At 57.0% G+C, this 19,571-nt stretch overlaps 1 protein-coding gene across 1 annotated transcript; it reads left to right on the top strand.

Annotated features, from left to right (window-relative positions):
• The first annotated feature begins 14,551 nt into the window (after window positions 1-14,551).
• NEUROD2 (neuronal differentiation 2) lies at window positions 14,552-18,871 on the top strand. The gene is made up of 2 exons (XM_045985517.1): window positions 14,552-14,821; window positions 15,973-18,871. Exon 2 carries the CDS (start codon window positions 15,978-15,980, stop codon window positions 17,130-17,132), a length of 1,155 nt encoding a protein of 384 aa, XP_045841473.1. The 5' UTR covers window positions 14,552-14,821; window positions 15,973-15,977; the 3' UTR covers window positions 17,133-18,871.
• The last annotated feature ends 700 nt before the right edge of the window (window positions 18,872-19,571 follow it).

The raw sequence follows: 19,571 nt of genomic DNA, 5'->3' as shown, positions 1-19,571 counted from the left end.
TGCTTCTCCCTCTTCCCACCCCACCCCCCTGCTCTCTCTCTCTCTCTCAAATAAATAAATAAAATCTTTAAAAAAAAAAAAAACAACTTTAGGGGGCGCCTGGGTGGCTCAGTGGATTGAGCCGCTGCCTTCGGCTCAGGTCGTGATCTCGGGGTCCTGGGATCGAGCCCCGCATCGGGCTCTCTGCTCTGCAGGGAGCCTGCTTCCTCCTCTCTCTCTGCCTGCCTCTCTGCCTACTTGTGATCTCTCTCTCTCTGTCAAATAAATAAATAGAATCTTTTAAAAAAATAAAAATAAAAAATAAAAAAACAACTTTATTGAATCAGAGTTTATATACAATAAAATGCATCATTTCGAAATCTACATTTAGGGGAGCCTGGGTGGTATGTTCGGTTGGTTAAGCCTTGGACCTTTGGTTTCAGCTCAGGTGGTGATGTCAGTATCGTGGAATGAAGCCCTGCTTCCAGCCCCATGCTCACTGAGGAGTCCGACTGAATTTCTCTCTCCCTTTCTCTCTGCTCCTTCACCCCATCAAATATAAGTATAAATACATACATTTCTTCCCTCCTTCCTTCCTTTCTTTCTTCCTTTCTTTCCTTCTTTCTTAAGTAAGCTCCACTCCCAGGGCACAGCCCAATGCAGAGCTTGAACCAGAACCCTGAGGTCATAGTAAGAGTCAGGCACTTAACCAACTGAGCCACAGGTGCCCCTAAAATATACAATTCTATGAGTTTTTGAGAATTTTTAACAACATACAACTACTACCACAACACAGACATAGAACATGTCATCACCCCAAAACGTTCCCTTTTGCCCACCAAGTCAATCTTCCCTCCTTATTCAGTGTGTGTGTCACAACTCTTTTTTTTTTTTTTAAGGACTTTATTTACTTGACAGAGAGAGAGCACAAGTAGACAGAGCGGCAGACAGAGGGAGAGAGAGAAACAGGCTCTCTGCTGAGCAGGAAGCCCGATGCAGGGCTCGATCTCAGGACCCCAGGATCATGACCTGAGCCGAAGGCAGAGGCTTAACCCACTGAGCCCCACCCAGGCATCCCTGTATCACAACTCTTTTTTTTTTTTAACATTTTTTCTAAAGATTTTATTTATTTATTTGACAGAGAGAGAGCGATCACAAGCAGGCAGAGAGGCAGGCAGAGAGAGAGGAGGCAGGAGGCTCCCCGCAGAGCAGAGAGCCCGATGCGGGGCTGGATCCCAGAACCCTGGGATCATGACCTGAGTAGAAGGCAGAGGCTTAACCTACTGAGCCACCCAGGCGCCCCCCTGTATCACAACTCTTTTTTTTTTTTTTGTATCACGACTCTTAACACACTGTTTTGAGAAGTGTCCTTCCCACCGTTTGTCTTTGCACCATCACCTGCCTGCCAGAGTGCCCAGAATATAGGAGATGCTGCATGCAGGGGTTGGACTGAGGAATGGACGGATGGATGGATACACAAGTCATAGAAATAGAAATTGTCAGCGGGTGACATATATGGAGCATTTACTCTGTGTTGGGCACCGAACTAGGCCATTTATATGTATGATCTCATTTAAACCTCATTAGTATCATTCCATTTTTCAGATTAGGCAAATGAGGCTCAGAACTTTTGCCCAGAGGGTTCACCGGGTTCGTGAGAAGACAGTCTGACTCCAGAGCTCTCACTCTTTACTGCTGCCTTTAATACATTCAAGATGGGTGAATAGAAGATTGCTTGCTTGCACTGGACCAGCCCTCTCTGTTGCTCCGCATTGGACGCGGTTTCTCTCCAGCCCAGTTTGGACTCACACTGCGGGGCAGAGGGTTGGGGAGCAGAAATCCATGTGTGGAGGCTGCCCTCTGGTGGCAAACATGAGTACAGCGGTGTCTCTGCCCTCTGGCGCCCTCAGGTAGGATGGCTTTGAGAAGAGTGAGCAAGCAGGCAGCCCACGGTGGGGGCAGCCTCAGCCCCCGGCACCTGGAGACCCCCTGCTCTGGCCACTGCCTGGTGCCCCCCCAGGTGCCAGCTGAGGCTGCCCCCGAAGAATGCCAGCTGCTGAAGCCCGCCGTCTCCTACTCCCTCCACCAGCCCTCACACACACTCCGATCCCGGTCCAGTCGGCTGCTTCCATTCCCTGAAGAAGAGGCCCTAAAGTTAAAACAGCTGTTAATTTATAAACCAATTTTTCCGTGACTGCTTAATAAATCGCCAGCAGCTGCTCTGCCCCCTCCTCCTGCCCAGGCACCCGGCCCTGAGGGCTGCGTGGAGAAGCTCAGAGCCTCCTGCCTCTTTCCCTCAACTCCCCAACTTGCCCCCTATTCTCCTTGGAACTGAGCATGGGGGGGGGGGGGCCCTGATGAACCCAGCTTCTCTGGGCTTTGGTGGAGTAGAGGGGTGAGGATGGATTTTCTTTCCTAGAAGGCTGCAGCCCAAAGGCCATCCCTCCCAGGGCCCTACACCCCTCCTCCCCCAGGTCTCCCAGGCTCAGAAGGTAGGTGTCCAAGGTTTTTGGGGGGATGGGGAGTGAGGGTGTCCAGATTCCCTAAGGGAGTTCCTCTGAGACACTGGGAGGTAAAAGGACCTTAGGCTCGTCCCTGAGAGTGGGAATCTTGATTCCCTGAATCAGGGTAATCCGCCTGACAGCAGCCAACGGACTCCCTGATGCTGTTCTGTCCACGGTGGGCTGAGAGGGGAGTGCTGGGATAGCATCCCACTCTGGGGGGCTGTCCATCCCCAGGATAATGAGAGGAGGGATCTGGTCTTCCTGAACATTCACCTCATCCAACTTCTGCCAGCATGTATGAGATTCCATGAAAACTCCTGTAGGTTGGGGGCCATGGGAATGACGGGCATGAGGCACATTCTTTATCTTTGCATCTGCCAGTTTCAAAGGTACCCACCCAAAGCCCTGACCACTGGGCAAGGGGGTCAGCGTGGCCATGCCCCTGTAGCTGCAGGAGCTCAGCAGGGAAGGGGGAGCAGGGTGGTAAAGCACACCAGGTCAGAAGTTCAAATTCTACTCTCCTGCTGGCCAGCTGTGTGACCTTGAGCAAGTAACTTAACCTCTCTTTTCTTCCACCCTGCCTCCATTAATAAAATAGGAATACTGACTATAAAATTGTGAAAACTGAAGTTGGTGCACATCAGCTGCCTGGCACAGAGGAAGTGTGTACAGAGGTGGCAGGGCTAGCTTCTCCTTCCCCCAGCTGGGGAGAGTGGAGACTGGATTTCTTGAGTCCCCTCAAGGAGCAGATCTTAGAGTGGAGGAGTTCAGGAGATTTCCAGAGGAAGGGGCAGGGGCAAGTTGGAGTGCTGGAGCCAAAATTAAGAAACAACAACAACAATAACTGGGATTCTGGAGTAATAGGTTGTGACCCGACGATCTCCTTCTGTTCTGTTCTCCTTCCATCCTTCTACCCCCACCCCTAGCCCCACCACCCCCCCAACTCCCACCCGGGCCTCCAATAGCCAGGGGCCTTCCATGGCCTGCTTTTTGGGAAAGAAGGAAGAGTCTCCAGCCCACTCCACCCCCAGAGCCCCCACCTCTCTGGGAGAAAGTCCTTCCCCGAGTCTAACTGAAATCCCGTCCTTCTCTTGTTCTCTCCTCAGCAAGGGCTGCGGTGACCCCATCCTTCCTCACCCCCAGAGGGATGCAGGGTAGGGGGCATCAGAAAACCTGTTCAACTCTTGTCACACAGGCTGGAAGCAGACCTGGCCTTGCCCCATCCTCCTTGTGTGGCCAGAGCAACACAGTCAACCTCTCTGAGCCATGGGTTCCCCGACCCTGGAATGGGAAAGATCCCAGAAGCTACCTCCCGGCCGGTTGGGAAGGTTGGCTAAGACACTGCCTGTGAAGTTCTCAGCCGGGGCCTGGCTCTCAGCAGGTGCTGAGGACATGGTGGTAGAGAGAGAGCTGGCAGAGTACGGTGGAAAGAACCCAGATGCCAGGGCTGGACTGCCTGCATTCAGATCCCACTCTGCTACTTGTCACTGAGTGGCCGGGGGCAGGTAACTAAACGTTCCAGTGCCCCTGTTTATCCATCCATAAAATGGACACTGTAACAGAACCTATGTCACTGGACCATCGTGAGACACTTACAACTCTCAGAAAGCCTGATTTAATGGCATTGTTAGTTGCTGTTGTCATTATTATTGGCCCCCCTAGAGCACTGACCCACTTTGGGCTTTGCCCCAACTGGGGGGCTTGTTGATGGCAGAAGGTTGGAAGGTGAGCAGAACCAGACTGGAGACCCTGGTCCCGGGGGCCCCGGCTCAAGGCGGGCCTGCAGCCCCTACTTAGTGTTCCCTCTTCTGGCATTCTCTGGCTTGGGCACAATCGGGAGGCACAACCCCGCGTCAATGGTCTTGCAAAGCAGCCTGACCCCTCCCTGTGCCCAGGTCCTGACTACCTCCTGGAAATAAAGCAGGGTCCCGGGGGCCCACTCAGGCCCAGAACTGCTCTGCCAGGGTACCAGCTGGTGCCCACGGGGCGGGGCAGCAGTTTGATCATGTGGAAAGGGAAAGCTGAAGGCTTTCCTGGGTGGCCCCCACCAGAGACATGGAAGGACTAGGGCACCCTAGCGGTCCCAGGAGCTCTCTTCCCCTGGGGACCGGCAGGGGTGAGAGCTAACCTTGTCCTGTCCAGTACCTCAGTTTACACAGTCATCCTCAGGAGGGAGTCTTCATTTCTGTCTCCCTGGGGCCCAAAAGGCCTTGGCATTGGCCTCTCACAGCTCCTTGCCCTCTTTCCTTTCTTAAAGAAAACGAGCTCAGCCTCCTCCTTCCCGCCCGCCCAGATTCTCTCCTTAGAAGCCACCCGGGAGGACCCTGAGCCCCAGAGGGGAGGGGAAAAGCCAACCCTAGGCGGAGACCGCCTCTGCAAGGCGTGGGCTGCATCTCCAAGACCGCCCCCGGCACCAGCCCAGTCCGGGTCGCCCCCGCTCCCCGCCCCTGCCCCTTTCCCGCCGCCACTGGCCCTTTAAGAGCCTCTCCGCGCGCTGCCGTCCCGGATCAGCCAGAGAGACCATTAAAATTTTATGCAGAATGAAAATGGGCCAGGTCTCCAGCTTCCTCGCTCCCATCCAATGATTTATTACTCGCAAATACCACAGAACTAATTAGTATAGTAATTAATTAATACGCATTTGCATATTTGCATGTGCAATTAGTGCAGTGGAGTGATTACTGGGAGAATGAGGGGCCCCGGATTGTCAGATGTGAGGGGGAAGTGGCCTGGAAAAGAGTTAGTGGGAATGAACTTTGTAGGGAGCGCGAAGGCGGGGAGGGAGGGGGAGACGAGCGGGGGCGAGGCGGGGGGCGCCCGGGCGCAGGGGCGCCTCGCTGGGGCGCAGAGCCGCGGCGCAGGGGAGCGCCAGGCCTGGGCCTGCCCGCGGCCGCAGGACGCCGGTCGGGCGGGGGTCGCGACCCGGGCGCCCCCGCCCCGCCCGCGGCCCCGCCCCGCCCCCGCCGCGTGGCAAGGCTCCAAGCGCGCGCCTGATTGTTATGCATTGTGTTTCTTGTTGCGAGCGGAGCCGGGCGGAATGAGGCTGGCACAAGCTGTTTCCCTGCCACGCGGCGGTGGCACCTTAAAGGGGCAGCGTCCCCTTACAGCCGCCGCCGGCCCGCCTCTGCCCTCGCCGACCCCACCTGCGAGCCGCCCGCTGCACCCCCATCGGGAGGCCCAGCGGCGGCCAGAGCCGGGCAGAGGACCACAGGGCGTGCGCGGGGCCGCTCCGGAGGTGGCGCTTCCCGGGGGGCGGGGGTGGGGGGACGCGGGGCACGTGCCGAGGGAGCCTGGCGGGCAGGAAGTCAGGCTGCGAGCGGGGATTGGGCGGCTGGGGCGCGCCGGGCCCTGTGCCAGGCGCCGGGCGGGGGCGGTGAGGAGAGAACGGGGAGAAAGCCTGGGGGAGAAGCACAAGGAGAAGGAGCGAGCGGCAGGGTCCCTCTGGGTGCCAGGGGCTTCCTCATAAGATGCCGCTTCGCTTCTCATCTCGCAAAGATTCTGTGAGGTAGGGCTCCTTATTCCCATTTTGCAGACGGGAACAGAATGGTGTGACAGGCGGCTGGTGATCAGGAGTAAAGCTGATCCAGCTGGTCGGTCCATCCCCACGTGCGCAACGTGGTGCCAAGGGCCAGAAGAGGGAGTGGCATGACATCAGGGAGGGCTTCCTGGTGGAAGAAGCGCCTCACCGAAATTGCAAGGGCAAGGAGGGCAGCTTCTGAAAGAGGCGAGGGAAGAGGGAAGCATGTGTAATGTGACAGCCTCTCCCTGTGCATGGAAGGAGCCCCCACGCACCCATGAGTAGAACTGTGGAGACACCCGCCAGGACACTGGCTCCTGTGGGTGAATGGACGAAGGGCAAACCCTGGGCACCAGTCCTTCCCAGGGCACCCTCCTTTCCCCTCTCTGTCACAGGGGCTGCTGGTCCCACAGTGTGGCGATAGTGGGACTTTGAGAGAAAGCAGTCGTTTGTAATAGTGAAAGAGGGCACGGACAGAGTCAGAACTGGGTTCAAATCCCACACCTGCAACATACTAGCTGTGTGACATTGGCACGGCGACCTCCATGCCAACCTCTCTGTGCTTCAGCATTCTCGTCTTTAAGTGGGGTTAAAACAACAGTAGTCCTGGGGCGCCTGGGTGGCTCAGTGGGTTAAAGCCTCTGCCTTCGGCTCAGGTCATGATCTCAGGGTCCTGGGATCCAGCCCCACATCAGGCTCTCGGCTCAGCAGGGAGCCTGCTTCTTCCTCTGTCTCTCTGCCTGCCTCTCTGCCTACTTGTGATCTCTGTCAAATGAATAAATAAAATCTTAAAAAACAAACAAACAAACAAACAAACAAACAAACAAACAGTAGTCCTGCCTCAGAGTTCTGAGTGAGAATGGAGTAAGATAACACATGGAAAGCCCAGTGCCTGGTACAGAGAACATTCAGTGCTGTGCTTACATTATTCTGGCTCCCATGTTACATTATTATAGGGGGCTCTGAGGCCCCAGGGACAGGAGGACCCCAAAGCAGGAATTGGGGTCCTAGTTTCTAGCTACAGTTCTGCCACTCATTTATTGTGTGACATTAGGCAAGTTACTCTTCCTGTCTGTGCTGTGGTTTCCTTATCTGTTAAATGGGGTATCGGTCCATGAGGCTCCTACCCCTAGACCCTTCCCTCCCTGTGCCCACCCTACGGGGTAGTGAAGTAGGGAAGCAATGGCTAAGTCCTGGGCTCCAGTCTTCCAGGGGCTGAGCCAGAAGTATCTGGTTAAATAGAAACCTCCTGGCCATTTCCTCAATGTACACCCCACCCCCACGATGGCCCCTTGGGGCTGCCCTCCTGTGAACACCGGCAGGTGGGAGTCCCCTGTGCCCAAGGCCAGCCTCTGGTGCCCCATCCACCCATGCTGTGCTCTAGAGGCATCAGAGAACTGTCCAGTATCAGGTTTCCTGAAAATCCCGGGCCCAGATGTCTGGCTCTGATTTCCAGGGGAGGAAAACCAGGATGTGCTCAGGTCGCAAGGAAGTTCTCTGCAGAGCCCACCTGGGGGAAAGAGAGGCCAAAACACACACTGTCCTCAGTTCTTAGCAATGCCCTTCACTACCCCATGGGGGCTACCGTCTCCTGTCACTCGGGACCTAGCCACCCCCAAGTACATTTCATAACTGGCTGTCTCTTCTGTCCTCCCAGGTCCTGAGGGAGGTAAGCAAGTGGGAAGGTGGCAGTAGTCCCATTTTACAGATGATGAAGCAGACAGTTGTGGGATCTGACCAAGATCGAGACCCTGCTAAGACGGGTGCTCTTTTGACCACCTTGAGCTCCCTCTCCCATCTGACTGCCTTCCTCTGCGGACCCCTGGAGGAGCAGGAGCAGGACGTCCTGACCGCTCATTTGGAACACTGAGGACCAGAGCTACAGGAACAAAGATTTTTTTTTTTTTAAGATTTTATTTATTTGTTTGACAGAGAGAGATCACAAGTAGACAGAGAAGCAGGCAGAGAGAGAGAGAGGGAAGCAGGCTCCCTGCTGAGCAGAGAGCCCGATGCGGGGCTCGATCCCAGGACCCTGGGACCATGACCTGAGCCGAAGGCAGCGGCTTAACCCACTGAGCCATCCAGGCGCCCAGGAACAAAGATTTTGAAAAGGAGAGCTGACCCAGGGCTTGGGGGGGCAGAATCAGCCATATCTGGACAGGGCCGGACACTGAGGCAGCGTTTTCACACCTGTTAGCCTGTTGGACACACAGTCCTGGCAGGCTGATTTTATTGCCATTATCATGCCCATTGTACAGAGAGGAAGGCTGACATGCCATGTCAGTTCCAGGGTTGGTGGGGGAGGCTGAGGGCAAAGAAGGGAGGGTTTCAAGGAGGTGCTTCCTGTGGGTGGGTGTTCTGCCCCCCTGCAGGCTTCAGTTTCGGGGCTCCAACTGGAACCTGCTCCAACAGTGGCTTGGCAGGCCTTTGGGACCACAATGGATCAAGGACATCGTGTGTGCCAGACTCTGGGCCCACTTCCTGCCTTCAAGGAACAAACGCGCCATCAGATGGGAGAGACCCTTAAGGTAAAGGTCAATTCCTCTGCCTAGGGAGAAGTGTCCAGAAAGCATTAGAGAAGACTGGGTAGGGGCATCTAACCCAGAGAGACTTCCTGAAGGAAGTGATGCTTAGGCTTAAAAGGCTAGGAGAGGGCTGAGGGCACTCCAGACCAGACCTAGGCAACAACCGGGACAAAGGCTCACAGGCATGATGCTTGTGAAAGCAGAAGCAGCTTTGAGCCGCTGAGGGGCAGAGTTGAAGGCAAGGACAAGTGTTGGTGGGAATTGGGCAGCAGCCTGGTCAGGGGTGTCCCTAAGGAGTGTGGCCTGCTCCTGGGGAGCATGGGAAGCCAGTGAAGATGCCTGCATACCACATTTCAGAGAGGATGGGCAGGGATGGGCAGCCTCGGTCCTGTGCCAGAAGCCTGAGGACCAAGACCCCATGGGCAGTAGGGGCTTCATGGGGGAGGAGAGCCTGGACAGGGCCCAAGAGACAGAAGGGGTCTGAGATTGCTGGGTGGTTGTGGAGTGGCTTTGGCGAGTAGCATCAGCAAAGAGGAAAAGGCAGTGGGAGTGGGCCTCAGCCTTGCCCCTGGACCTCATCTCCCTGCCCCACACCCTCCGCCCTCATCTCTGGGCAGTTGCACTTGCCCCCATGCAGGGTCAGGGTAGGACAGGGTGGACAGGGGAGGGAGGGGCTCTGAGCCTGCTGAGAGGTGTAGGGTATAAGGCTGGAGTCGGGGATCTACACTGGGCAGGGACCACTTGGGGGTGGGGGCGGGCTCTGTGAGCCTCTGTGACCTCAGAACCAGAGCTTGGTGCCCAGTGAACTGAAGCCAAACACTCCTAAGCTCAGCCTCACCCCCCCCCCCATGCCCTGTCTCTGAGGGCCACTTCGGGAGAAATCTGTGACCCCCCCCATCTCAAGTCCAGCTCCCCACACTGAAATTTGTGCAAAAGGCTGGAGGAAGGGCCAGGGAGTTCTGAGCTTCACTAGGGACCCTGGCCCTTACTGCTTGAGAAGATTCTCTGCAGAAAGGCTCCAGCACCCTCCCGCTCTCTCAGCCAGGCCCTGATGCAACAAGCACATACCAACCGCCGACTCCGTACAGCCCGTGCAAAGCGCGAGACTGCTGGGATATAAAACAAGTAGCTACCACAGTCAAGTCAGGGAGACCTGAGTAAATGGATCCTCCCAGCAGAGGGTGGGAAGTATTGAAGTGGCCCTGCCCAGGAAGTGTCTGGGAAGGCTCCCAGGAGGAGGTGTCCATCCAAGAACCAACCTTGTGAGGAATGGGGGAAAGTTTGATGAAAGGGAGAATCAGAGACCAGCGTCCATCAAGGAAACAGCTCTTACGAGAACAGGGCTCAGAAGGCAGGAGTCAAAGGTTATGGGGCAAAGGCTGCTCTACTCTTGGAGCAAAGGAACAATCCTGAGGGGGCTGGCTTTTCAGGAGGATGAGAAGGTCTCCCACCCCATCACCCTTTGTTGAGGGCAGGGTGGGGAGGGAAGAGGATGCAGCAGGTTTCTGCCCCAAGACTCTCAGCATCATGCCTTGCCCCTTGCTTACGTGCCCACCCAGCTCCGGGTGCGGCCTAGGCCCCGAATGGGAGCCCAGGGCGCTGGCGAAGGAGAATCTGCTGGTGAGCTAGAGGTCAGGACAGGAGGTCAGCGCGGAGGAGGGGGGCTACACCTCACTGGTCCTCCCCTTCCCCCTCCCCCGTGGCACCACAAGGCACGCAGCCGCATATCACCCGTGCCAGCCCTCACCTCCCGGCAACGTCGCCGCATTCTCAGCCACGCCATCTGGCGTGCCCGCCGCTCCCCAGAACACTGCGGCGGGCGGGGGAGGGGGCAGCGGGGCAGGTGCCCACCCCAGAGCCAGGAAGAAGCGGCAGGTCCCCCTCCCCCAAAGCCCTTTTGGACTTGAGGTGGGGCAGGGAGCTGGGGAAGAGGGTGGCAGGTGCTCTTATGCTTCAGGAGGAAGCTTCGAGCATCCTAAGCTGATGGAACAGGCGCCGTCTGGGCAGTGCCAGCCTGCCCCCTCCCCTTCCTCCTCCCCCCACAGCACAGCTCATGCCAGCAGCACGGGTCCTCAGAGGATCTCCAAATCCCTGCCCGTCCCCTCAAACTGGAGGTGGGGGTGAGGGGAACAGGCTGCCTCCTCCTCACCATGCTCCCACCCTGGTTCTCCACCTGCCTGCCCACCTCAGTGGCGGGCCGCCCTAGGACATGGCTTTAGATGGCTTCGGCCAGAAAAGGGACCCCTGGGTTCTAATCCACCTGCTCCCTATGGCTTGGCACTCTGGTGGGAAATCAAGTCTCCTACTCCAGCACACTTGCCCCCATAAGCAAGTCTTATTTGGGGCATGGTGGTGGTGGTGGCGGCGGGGCAGCCGTGGCTGGCTAGGTGTCCTTCTGGGTGTCAGAATGGAGTGGAGCCTTTACAGGTCTGTGTGTATATCTTTACCTTGGTGGAGCAGGGGGTGTAATGAGAGCCGTTTTACAGAACATTCATCCTGTCCCCTGAGCCAGATTCCCCTAGACTGTTCAGGAATGACCTGTCCCCTCCCTCTCCCTCTCTCTGCCTGCCTCTCCCCTGCCCCCCATCAGGACCTAAGCCTGCACAAAATGGCCGCCACCCCTCTGAGGCAGCCATTTTAGGTGCCCAGACTGTGGCCTCCCTTGGGATGGGGCTATGTCTCCATGGGAACCTCAGACCCTCAGCTCCCAGCTCCCTCCATGGGGGTGGGCAGCAGAAAGGGAGTCTTATAGGTCTGGCTGAGGTACCCACCATTCCCCTTTCCCTCTCAGAGACCCAGAGGGGACTAGGCCCCTCACCAACTCCCTTCCCCCAATGCCAGGGGGAGGAACAGATGGCATCTCTGGGTGTCCTTCTCCTTCCGTCTCCTTCCTTCCATTTCTGGCTCTTTCTGTCTCTCCGTTACTGCATCTCCGCATCTCTGGGTGAACAGAGAGAAGCATGTATGTCCCTGTATGTTCATGTTTGCTCGTGTGGATGTGGACACGTGTGTGTTGTACCTCTTCCAAGCCTATGTCTGGGGCTGGCCCATCCCACACCTCCCTCTGTTCCAATTTTCTCCTGTTTTTTATTGTATCTTCTAAAAAAAAAGTTGAAACGTGTCGAGTGAGAAAAACTTGTTCCATTTTTCTGAAGGAAGAAAAGACAGGGGCAGGAAACAGACCTAGAGGGATGAAGTTGTCCCTACCCTCCAATGTGCCCACCCCCCACCCCCAGACCTCCTCCTGTGGGGGGTGGGGACGGGCTGAGAGGGCCTTCTCTGACCGAGAGAGCTGAGGTCATTCTTGAGAGGAGACCGGGAGAAATGGAGAGACTTCCCAAAGGCCCCCTTATCCTGAGCAAGGTATGGCTTCCAGCCCCGAGCAGAAAGCAAAGGTGGTAGGGGTCTACGAGACCCCTGGTGGCTTAACCCCTCCCTCAGTGTCCAGAGGAGAAGGCAGAGGGGGTCTCTCTCCCCCAAGGAAGTATTCATTCACTTACTCATCCGTTCATTCCCCCATTAATTCAACAAAAACTCAATTCCTGTATAGACAAAGCATTCTGAATGTGTGTGGGTATGTGTAAGAAATTAATACGGTTGAGCACGTTACAGTTTACAAAGGGCTTTAATAATAATACGAGATGTTGTTAATTGTTTATTGAATGCGCTCGATAGCGCTGGCCCTGTGCTACCTCATTGTAGGTATTATCCCATTTAGTACCGACAGCAGCTCTACGAGGTGCAGTATTATTATCCCCATTTTACAGATGGAGAAATCAAGACTGAGAGACAGTGTGAAACCTGCTCATGGTAGTTTAACACTCTTGGATGCTAGTAAGTGGGGCTGGGCAGAAATCAGAGCCTAAAGTGTGTGAATGTAACCAAAATATCGTATGGCTCGGGGGCCTTGAGGAGAAGGACTCCATGTCAGGATTGAAGACCTCACCCTTGGTAAAGCGACAGCAAAGATTCTGAGGCTGTGCTCAAATTTGGAGAGGGGCTGGGTGGTGTTCCTGAGTCTCTGCCCCACCTGAGGCCTATCCTTTGGCCTTTCCCTCTGGCCATGCCCAGAGCACCCTAGGCCATCAGCCAGAGGTAGGATACTACCTTCCCAGACCTAAGATCCACACATGAATGGTGGAGAACTTAGCATTGGCTTCTCAGCCTTGGTCGACCACTGAGACAGATTGTGAGGTCGTGGAAGGAGCACTTAGCTGGGAGTTAAGCCCCTACATTCTAGGTCTGGTTCTGCTCTCCATTGGTGTGTTCCTGGGCAAGACGGTCCCCCTCTGGGCCTCAGGAAAAAAACAAGTCGGGGCTACTCATTCTGAGGCTCTTTTCAGTTCCTGCCCAACTATCCCTGAGAGCCTCAGACCGCACCAGCCCCCCTTCTCCAAGGCGTCTTTAGCCATCTTATGCGCCTCTATCCAAAACCTAATTCATTCTACCAAGGACCAAATCCTTGTCTTACCAGCCCAAGGTCCCCTTTGAAGGCTCCCTGTGGGAGAAAAACGGTCCCTGCCCAGACTGAGAGCAAAGCCCTGCCTTGCTCCTCATTGTGCCACCACAGCGATTGGCACGCAGTTGACATCAAAGTGTGTGTGCTGAAGATAGAACTGAAGTTGTCTGTGTAAGCTAGAGGCTGGGGAGGGACAGGAAATGTGGGTCTGAAACACACAAATGCTGAATCAGGGTGTGGGCAAGGGTCTTTCTCACCTGGTTGTGATTACCTGCTCACATTCATGAATCTGTCTGAGTCAGGATCTCTCTCCACTTTCTGCACTGCGGGGTGAAGAACAGGGGTGTGTGTGTGTGTATGTGTGTGTGTGCGCACGTGCACGTGTATCAAGCTACCTCCCTCAACTTGTGCCATTTGCATCTGTGTCTGGCCCAGTGAGAGAGCCGAAAGGTGAGCTGTAAGAGAAAACAGCAATTTTCTACCTTCTCTATCAAGACACCTGTCTGACCCACCTCCCCTTTGTCCCTCTCAAGCCTGCTGGAGTTGGCTTCAGTATTTTCAGTATTTTTTGAGGGGGAAGAGAATGCTGAGTCTTCTCCAAGAACTTCAGGCAATTTCCAGCCCAGCCCCCTCCTCCTCCCTTCAATAAGTCAGAAGACCAGGAGAGGAAGCCACTGGTGGGATGGTTGCTTGTCTAGCAGGGGGAGGAGGTGGGGGGGGGGTGGCGATGAGTGAGAAATTTCTGGTTAGGAATCTGGATGGAGACCCTCTCCCTCACTCCCAGTGGGGGGTGCACAGGCTTAGGGTTATTCCAGAGGCTCTTCTCCACCCCCACCTCAACATACATATGCCCCCAAAGACCCAAGGAAATCTCTCCCATAGGCTGACTCCACAGATATACACACATGTCCCCACAGACACACACGCCCATGCAGAGGCACAGACATCCAGGCAAGTCTTTCCTTTTCTCTGTCTTTCCCTTGGTTTGAATTTCGTTCAGCCACATATGTTGTGTGTGCATGAGGGTGGGTGGGGGAGGGGCAGACAGGGATGAGGGATGGCATGGTGCCAACATCTACCTATGGGGTTGGGCCAGGGACGCCCCCCACGCCCACCCTGGGAGGGGGCCTCAGCTGTCCCTTTGTGGCTGAGGGGATCCTCCAGGGGAGTGGGGTCAAGCATAGAGGTCCCTTCTCCAGACCTGAGGATTTGGTCCCTGACCCACCTTTGGGGGCCTGCAAGGGAGGAAATGGACAGAACAGGACCCTGGAAGGAGCATAGAATTGGGGTCCACCACACATCCCCAATTTCCAACCTTGCCACCCCATTGTTCCCATGTGGGGGGCTCTACATCCGAGGGGGGCAACTCCTCCCACCTCCCTCTCAATCCCTGCTTTCCCTGCGTTGGGCGGGGAGGGGAGGGCGGCAGAGATATTTATTTATTTCCTTTATTTATTTAATTTTTTTTTTTTTTTTTTTTTTTTTTTTTTGGAGTAGAGAGTGACAGATGGCGGCGGGTCCCGGGGGAGCCGGCTCTCCCCCAATGCAGACGCATGCCAATCACCGTCTCTCATGTGATAGCTGCTGCCCGTGACGTGCCAAGCCCATATGGCCTGGCATAGAGGCTGGTACCCCGCCTGGTAGAGATGCCACACTCGCTCCGCGGTTCGCATGGCGCTCTGAAGACGCCGGCGCCCGCCGCCTTGAGGAGCCGCTGCCCCCGCTCCCTGAAGATGGGGGAACAATGAAATAAGCGAGAAGATTCCTCTTCTCCCCCCTCTCTCTCTTGCCCCCCTCCCCCCCCTCCCCTCCCCTCTCCCCTTGACTCCTCTCCGAGGTAAGTTGTCCGAAAGGGAGCTGGATCTGACCCGCCGGGTGGGGGGGTGGGGGAGGACGGCTGCTTCGGCCGACAAGCGGGTCCCCAAATCCTCCCTTCCTGGGAGGATGCCCCCTCATAGGGTGGGCATCCGAGGTGTCCTGGGTTCCCTCTCCCCTAGGGGCTGCAGCTCAGGGGGCTGCGGAGGGAGGCGTCTCTGCCTGCGATGGGTTTGGGGAGAAAAGCAGGATCATGGGGGGGCAATGAAGAGACTGAGATGGGGACCCCCCCATGGTTGTCCCAGAGGAACCTGCGACCTTTCCTTACCACCAAAAAAAAAAAAAAAAAAAAAAAGGAAGAGAAAAAAAAAAAAGCAAACAAATTTGATTCTCCTCCCTGATCAACCCCGAAATACAACGAGATCTGAAGAGTCGTGCAGGAGGGAGGCAGTTTGAAGGGGGGAAAGGGGTCCCTGACCGCAGGAGAGACGGACGGGTCTCTCTTCTCTCCGTCTCCTCCCCACGCCCGGGTTCCTCGATCCTCGCCGCCCGGAGCCGGCTCGGGGAGCTGGGGACGCCACGGCTAGAAGAGACGATCCTCCCGCCTCTGGAATTGGGGCTGCGGGGGTGGGGGCCGAGCGGAGGGCGGCGCGCGGCCAAGTTGCAAATTGGATTAGGGAGCGTGGGGGTGAGAGCCGCGGGAGGGGTGGGGGAGCCGGGCCGAGGGGCCCGGGCCGCCAGAGTCGCCGAGCGGGGCAGCTGTCCCCACCCGCGGCCGCCCAGGCTTCCTCTACCGCCAGAGGAGAACCGGCGTTCAGAGCGAGCGTGCCGCCTCCCCCGGCGAAGATGTCGCTTTCCTAAAGCCCCGACTCGGTCCCTGCCCTGACCCCGAGAAGCCCCGAGCGCGGGCAGCGGCCCCTCATTCAGGCAAGGGGCGGAGCCGGGGCCCAGCGCTGGGGACGGAGCCTGGGCCGAGATCCCGGGCGGGCCGCCGGGGAAGGGCTGGGCCGGCTCTGGGCGGGGCAGGCGGAGGTGGTGGGCGTCCCGGGCCCCCTGGGCAGGAACCTACACTGGACTCGGGGGTGGAGGCAGGTTGGGGGAGGGGGGCGGCGTGACCCCAGCGCGCCCCTCACTCAGTGCTGTCTCCCCTTCCCGCCCGCGGGGCGCCCTCAGGCACCATGCTGACCCGCCTGTTCAGCGAGCCCGGTCTCCTCTCGGACGTGCCCAAGTTCGCCAGCTGGGGCGACGGCGACGACGACGAGCCGAGGAGCGACAAGGGCGACGCGCCGCCGCCGCCGCCGCCGCCGCCTCCGCCGGGGCCCGGGGCTCCGGGGCCCGCCCGGGCTGCCAAGCCAGTCCCTCTCCGTGCAGACGAGGTGCCGGAGGCCGCGCTGGCCGAGGTCAAGGAGGAAGGCGAGCTGGGGGGCGAGGAGGAGGAGGAAGAGGAGGAGGAGGAAGGACTGGACGAGGCAGAGGGCGAGCGGCCCAAGAAGCGCGGGCCCAAGAAGCGCAAGATGACCAAGGCGCGCCTGGAGCGCTCCAAGCTGCGGCGGCAGAAGGCGAACGCGCGGGAGCGCAACCGCATGCACGACCTGAACGCGGCGCTGGACAACCTGCGGAAGGTGGTGCCCTGCTACTCCAAGACGCAGAAGCTGTCCAAGATCGAGACCTTGCGCCTGGCCAAGAACTACATCTGGGCGCTCTCGGAGATCCTGCGCTCCGGCAAGCGGCCCGACCTGGTGTCCTACGTGCAGACGCTGTGCAAGGGTCTGTCGCAGCCCACCACCAACCTGGTGGCCGGCTGCCTGCAGCTCAACTCGCGCAACTTCCTCACGGAGCAGGGCGCCGACGGCACGGGCCGTTTCCACGGCTCCGGTGGCCCGTTCGCCATGCACCCCTACCCGTACCCGTGCTCGCGCCTGGCGGGCGCACAGTGCCAGGCGGCGGGCGGCCTGGGCGGCGGAGCGGCGCACGCCCTGCGGACCCACGGCTACTGCGCCGCCTACGAGACGCTGTATGCGGCGGCGGGCGGCGGCGGCGCGAGCCCGGACTACAACAGCTCCGAGTACGAGGGCCCGCTCAGCCCCCCGCTCTGTCTCAATGGCAACTTCTCACTCAAGCAGGACTCGTCGCCCGACCACGAGAAGAGCTACCATTATTCTATGCACTACTCGGCGCTGCCCGGCTCGCGGCCCACGGGCCACGGGCTGGTCTTCGGCTCGTCTGCTGTGCGCGGGGGCGTCCACTCGGAGAATCTCTTGTCTTACGATATGCACCTTCACCACGACCGGGGCCCCATGTACGAGGAGCTCAATGCGTTTTTCCATAACTGAGACCTCGCGCCTGCCCCTTTCTTTTTCTTTTGCCTTGCCCGCACCCCTGCCCCCAGTCCCCCCTCCCAGCGCAAGGGAACCCCCACCTATCCTGGCGCCGGGCGCGGGGAGCGGGCCGCCGGTACTGACCCTCTCCTGGGCAGTGCAGTCCTCTTACCTGTGGGTGGCCCGTCCCAGGGGCCTCGCTTCCCCCAGGGGACTCGCCTTCTCTCTCCCCAAGGGGTTTCCTCCTCTTTCCCTGGGGTGGTTCTCCAGGGACCCATCTTAGGGCACTCCCTGGAGACCACCCCACATTTCCTAATCCCTACACTTAGGTTTCCTCCTCCCCTTCCCCCCTGCAGGCCCAAAGGCATTGGCAAGGGGGCAGCTGAGCTGTGGGGATACTGTTTTCCCCCTATTGTTGTTGTCGTCGTTGTTGTTATTATTATTATCATCATCGTTATTATTATTATTATTATTATTATTATTATTATTATTACACACACCGAGCTGCCGAGGCAGAAAGGAGCCGGGCGCCCCCTCTTTCTTGAAGAGGGCATAAGTCAGGGCGCCCGAGTCTGGACCTGGAACGCCCTCTCCCCAACCCCTAGTCTCAGCGTTTTGTGAGTTTAATTTTGGCGGGAGGAAGTGTGGATTGAAAGGAAAGAGAGAGGCCAAGACAATTTGTAACTAGAATCCGTTTTTCCCTTTTCCTTTTTTTAAACAAACAAACGTACAAAAAAAAAAAAAAAAAAAAGCTGAGAGGCGACGGAGGCCGAACGCAGAGTCCGGATCGGAGAGAAAACGCAGTAAGAACTTTTAGAAGCAATAAAAGGCAAAAAATACTACTACCAATAATAAAAAGACACAAATATCTATGCAAGGAGGTTCTGACAGAGCCTAGCGGCCCGGCCCGGCCCCGGGATGCCCCTCCCGGCCCGCGGGCCGCGCCGCCCAAGCGCGGATCTGTGCACTTTGGTGAAATGGGGGCCGGCGCCGCCCCCTCCCCTCCCCAGGTTCTTACAATCAGTGACTCGGAGATTTGGGGCCCCAGTGCCACTGCCCTCCCCCGCCCCGTCCCCATTGTGCGTCATGCTGTTTTTTAAAAAACCTGTTTCCAAATTTGTATGGAATGGCAAACTGTTGGGGGGGTCGGTTTGGGGAGGGAGGGTTTGCATGAGAGACACACACACGCACACCACACCGCACGCACACGCAAGGCCCCGCGCGGGCGTCTGGGGGCAGAGGGAAGAGAGTTCGCCGAACCCTCGCTCCCCGCAGGCAATCCTCATCCCGGGTTGAGGGTGGAGACCAAGACCTAGGGCCAGCCCCGCCCCTGCCCAAATGTGCCTCGGTGGGCGCCAGGCGCCCGGCGATTTCCGGTGGCTGGAGAGGTTTTTTTGTTGTTTTTTGTTTTTGTTTTGTTTTTGTTTTTGTTTGTCTGAGGCGTCCTCTTGGCTCTGGCTAGCAGGTGGGCAGGGAGAGGGCTGAGGGCTCTTTCTGGAAGTTTCCCAGAGAACGGGGCAAAAGGAGAACCTCTCCCCACCGGAGGCAGGAGATCAGGCATCCAAACACACGATGCAAAAAATGCAAACCCACAGGCGACACACCCACACACTTACCCACACACTCACACGCAATTTTACCTTCCTCTTGTAGAGAAGATGAAACTCCCGTCGGACACCCGAAGTGCATTGCGTGTTTCTGTTCAGTTTAATGACGATTAATAAATATTTATGTAAATGAGATGCAAAGCCGGACCCGGTTTCTCACGGTGGCCTCATTTCATTTGGGGGACTGAGCTGGGGCTCTGGGGGTCGGAGACACAGAGTCGAGTGACTGTACAGAGGCCAGGTACTTACCCTGGACATTGCCGGGTGGGATTTCCACCTTATAACCTCGCTCACACCCGTCCACTGGGCACCAAAACAGCTACACTCACTGCTCCTCCCAGACCTTATACAGACTCACACACGCTCCTAGCACAAAGCGTTGCACTAATCTCCTTACACTCCTCCAGTTCCCAAACATGCACATGCACCTCCTTTGAGAACAAAATATCTTTTCATCACTTAAAAAACGACCCAGTTGGGAGCAACCAGTCTTTTTACAACCCTCTGTCCGCTATTGCAAAAAATAAGTGCATGGAGATAAAGAGACAACCATTTGAGCCAGACAGGGATATTTTCAAATAAAAAAAATTATAAGGTTATGAGGATGACCTATTAAAGCAGGAAGTCTTTTTGGTTTTAAATTTATGTTTCAGTGGACTCAGGGGAATCAGCCCTTTTTAGTCTCAGGAATGCTGAAACCTGTAGTAGTGTTGGCGAGGTTGCAGGTGTTCCCAGAGCTACAGGAGGGGTCAGAATCGAGGTGCCCACCTGGAAGAATGGAGCTTGATGTCGCCATGAGTTTCCTCTGACAGGACAGCAGGAAACCCCTGGTCCACACCTGGATAGC

Source organism: Meles meles, chromosome 18, assembly GCF_922984935.1.
Source record: "Meles meles chromosome 18, mMelMel3.1 paternal haplotype, whole genome shotgun sequence".
NCBI classification, from domain to species: Eukaryota; Metazoa; Chordata; class Mammalia; order Carnivora; family Mustelidae; genus Meles; species Meles meles.
The sequence above is the reverse complement of the archived record's forward strand: the minus strand, read 5'-3'. Positions and strand labels throughout refer to the sequence as shown.

Bases quoted from the DNA above. Each gene is read 5' to 3' on its own strand.
- NEUROD2 (XM_045985517.1), top strand. From the start codon at position 15,978: ATGCTGACCCGCCTGTTCAGCGAGCCCGGTCTCCTCTCGGACGTGCCC.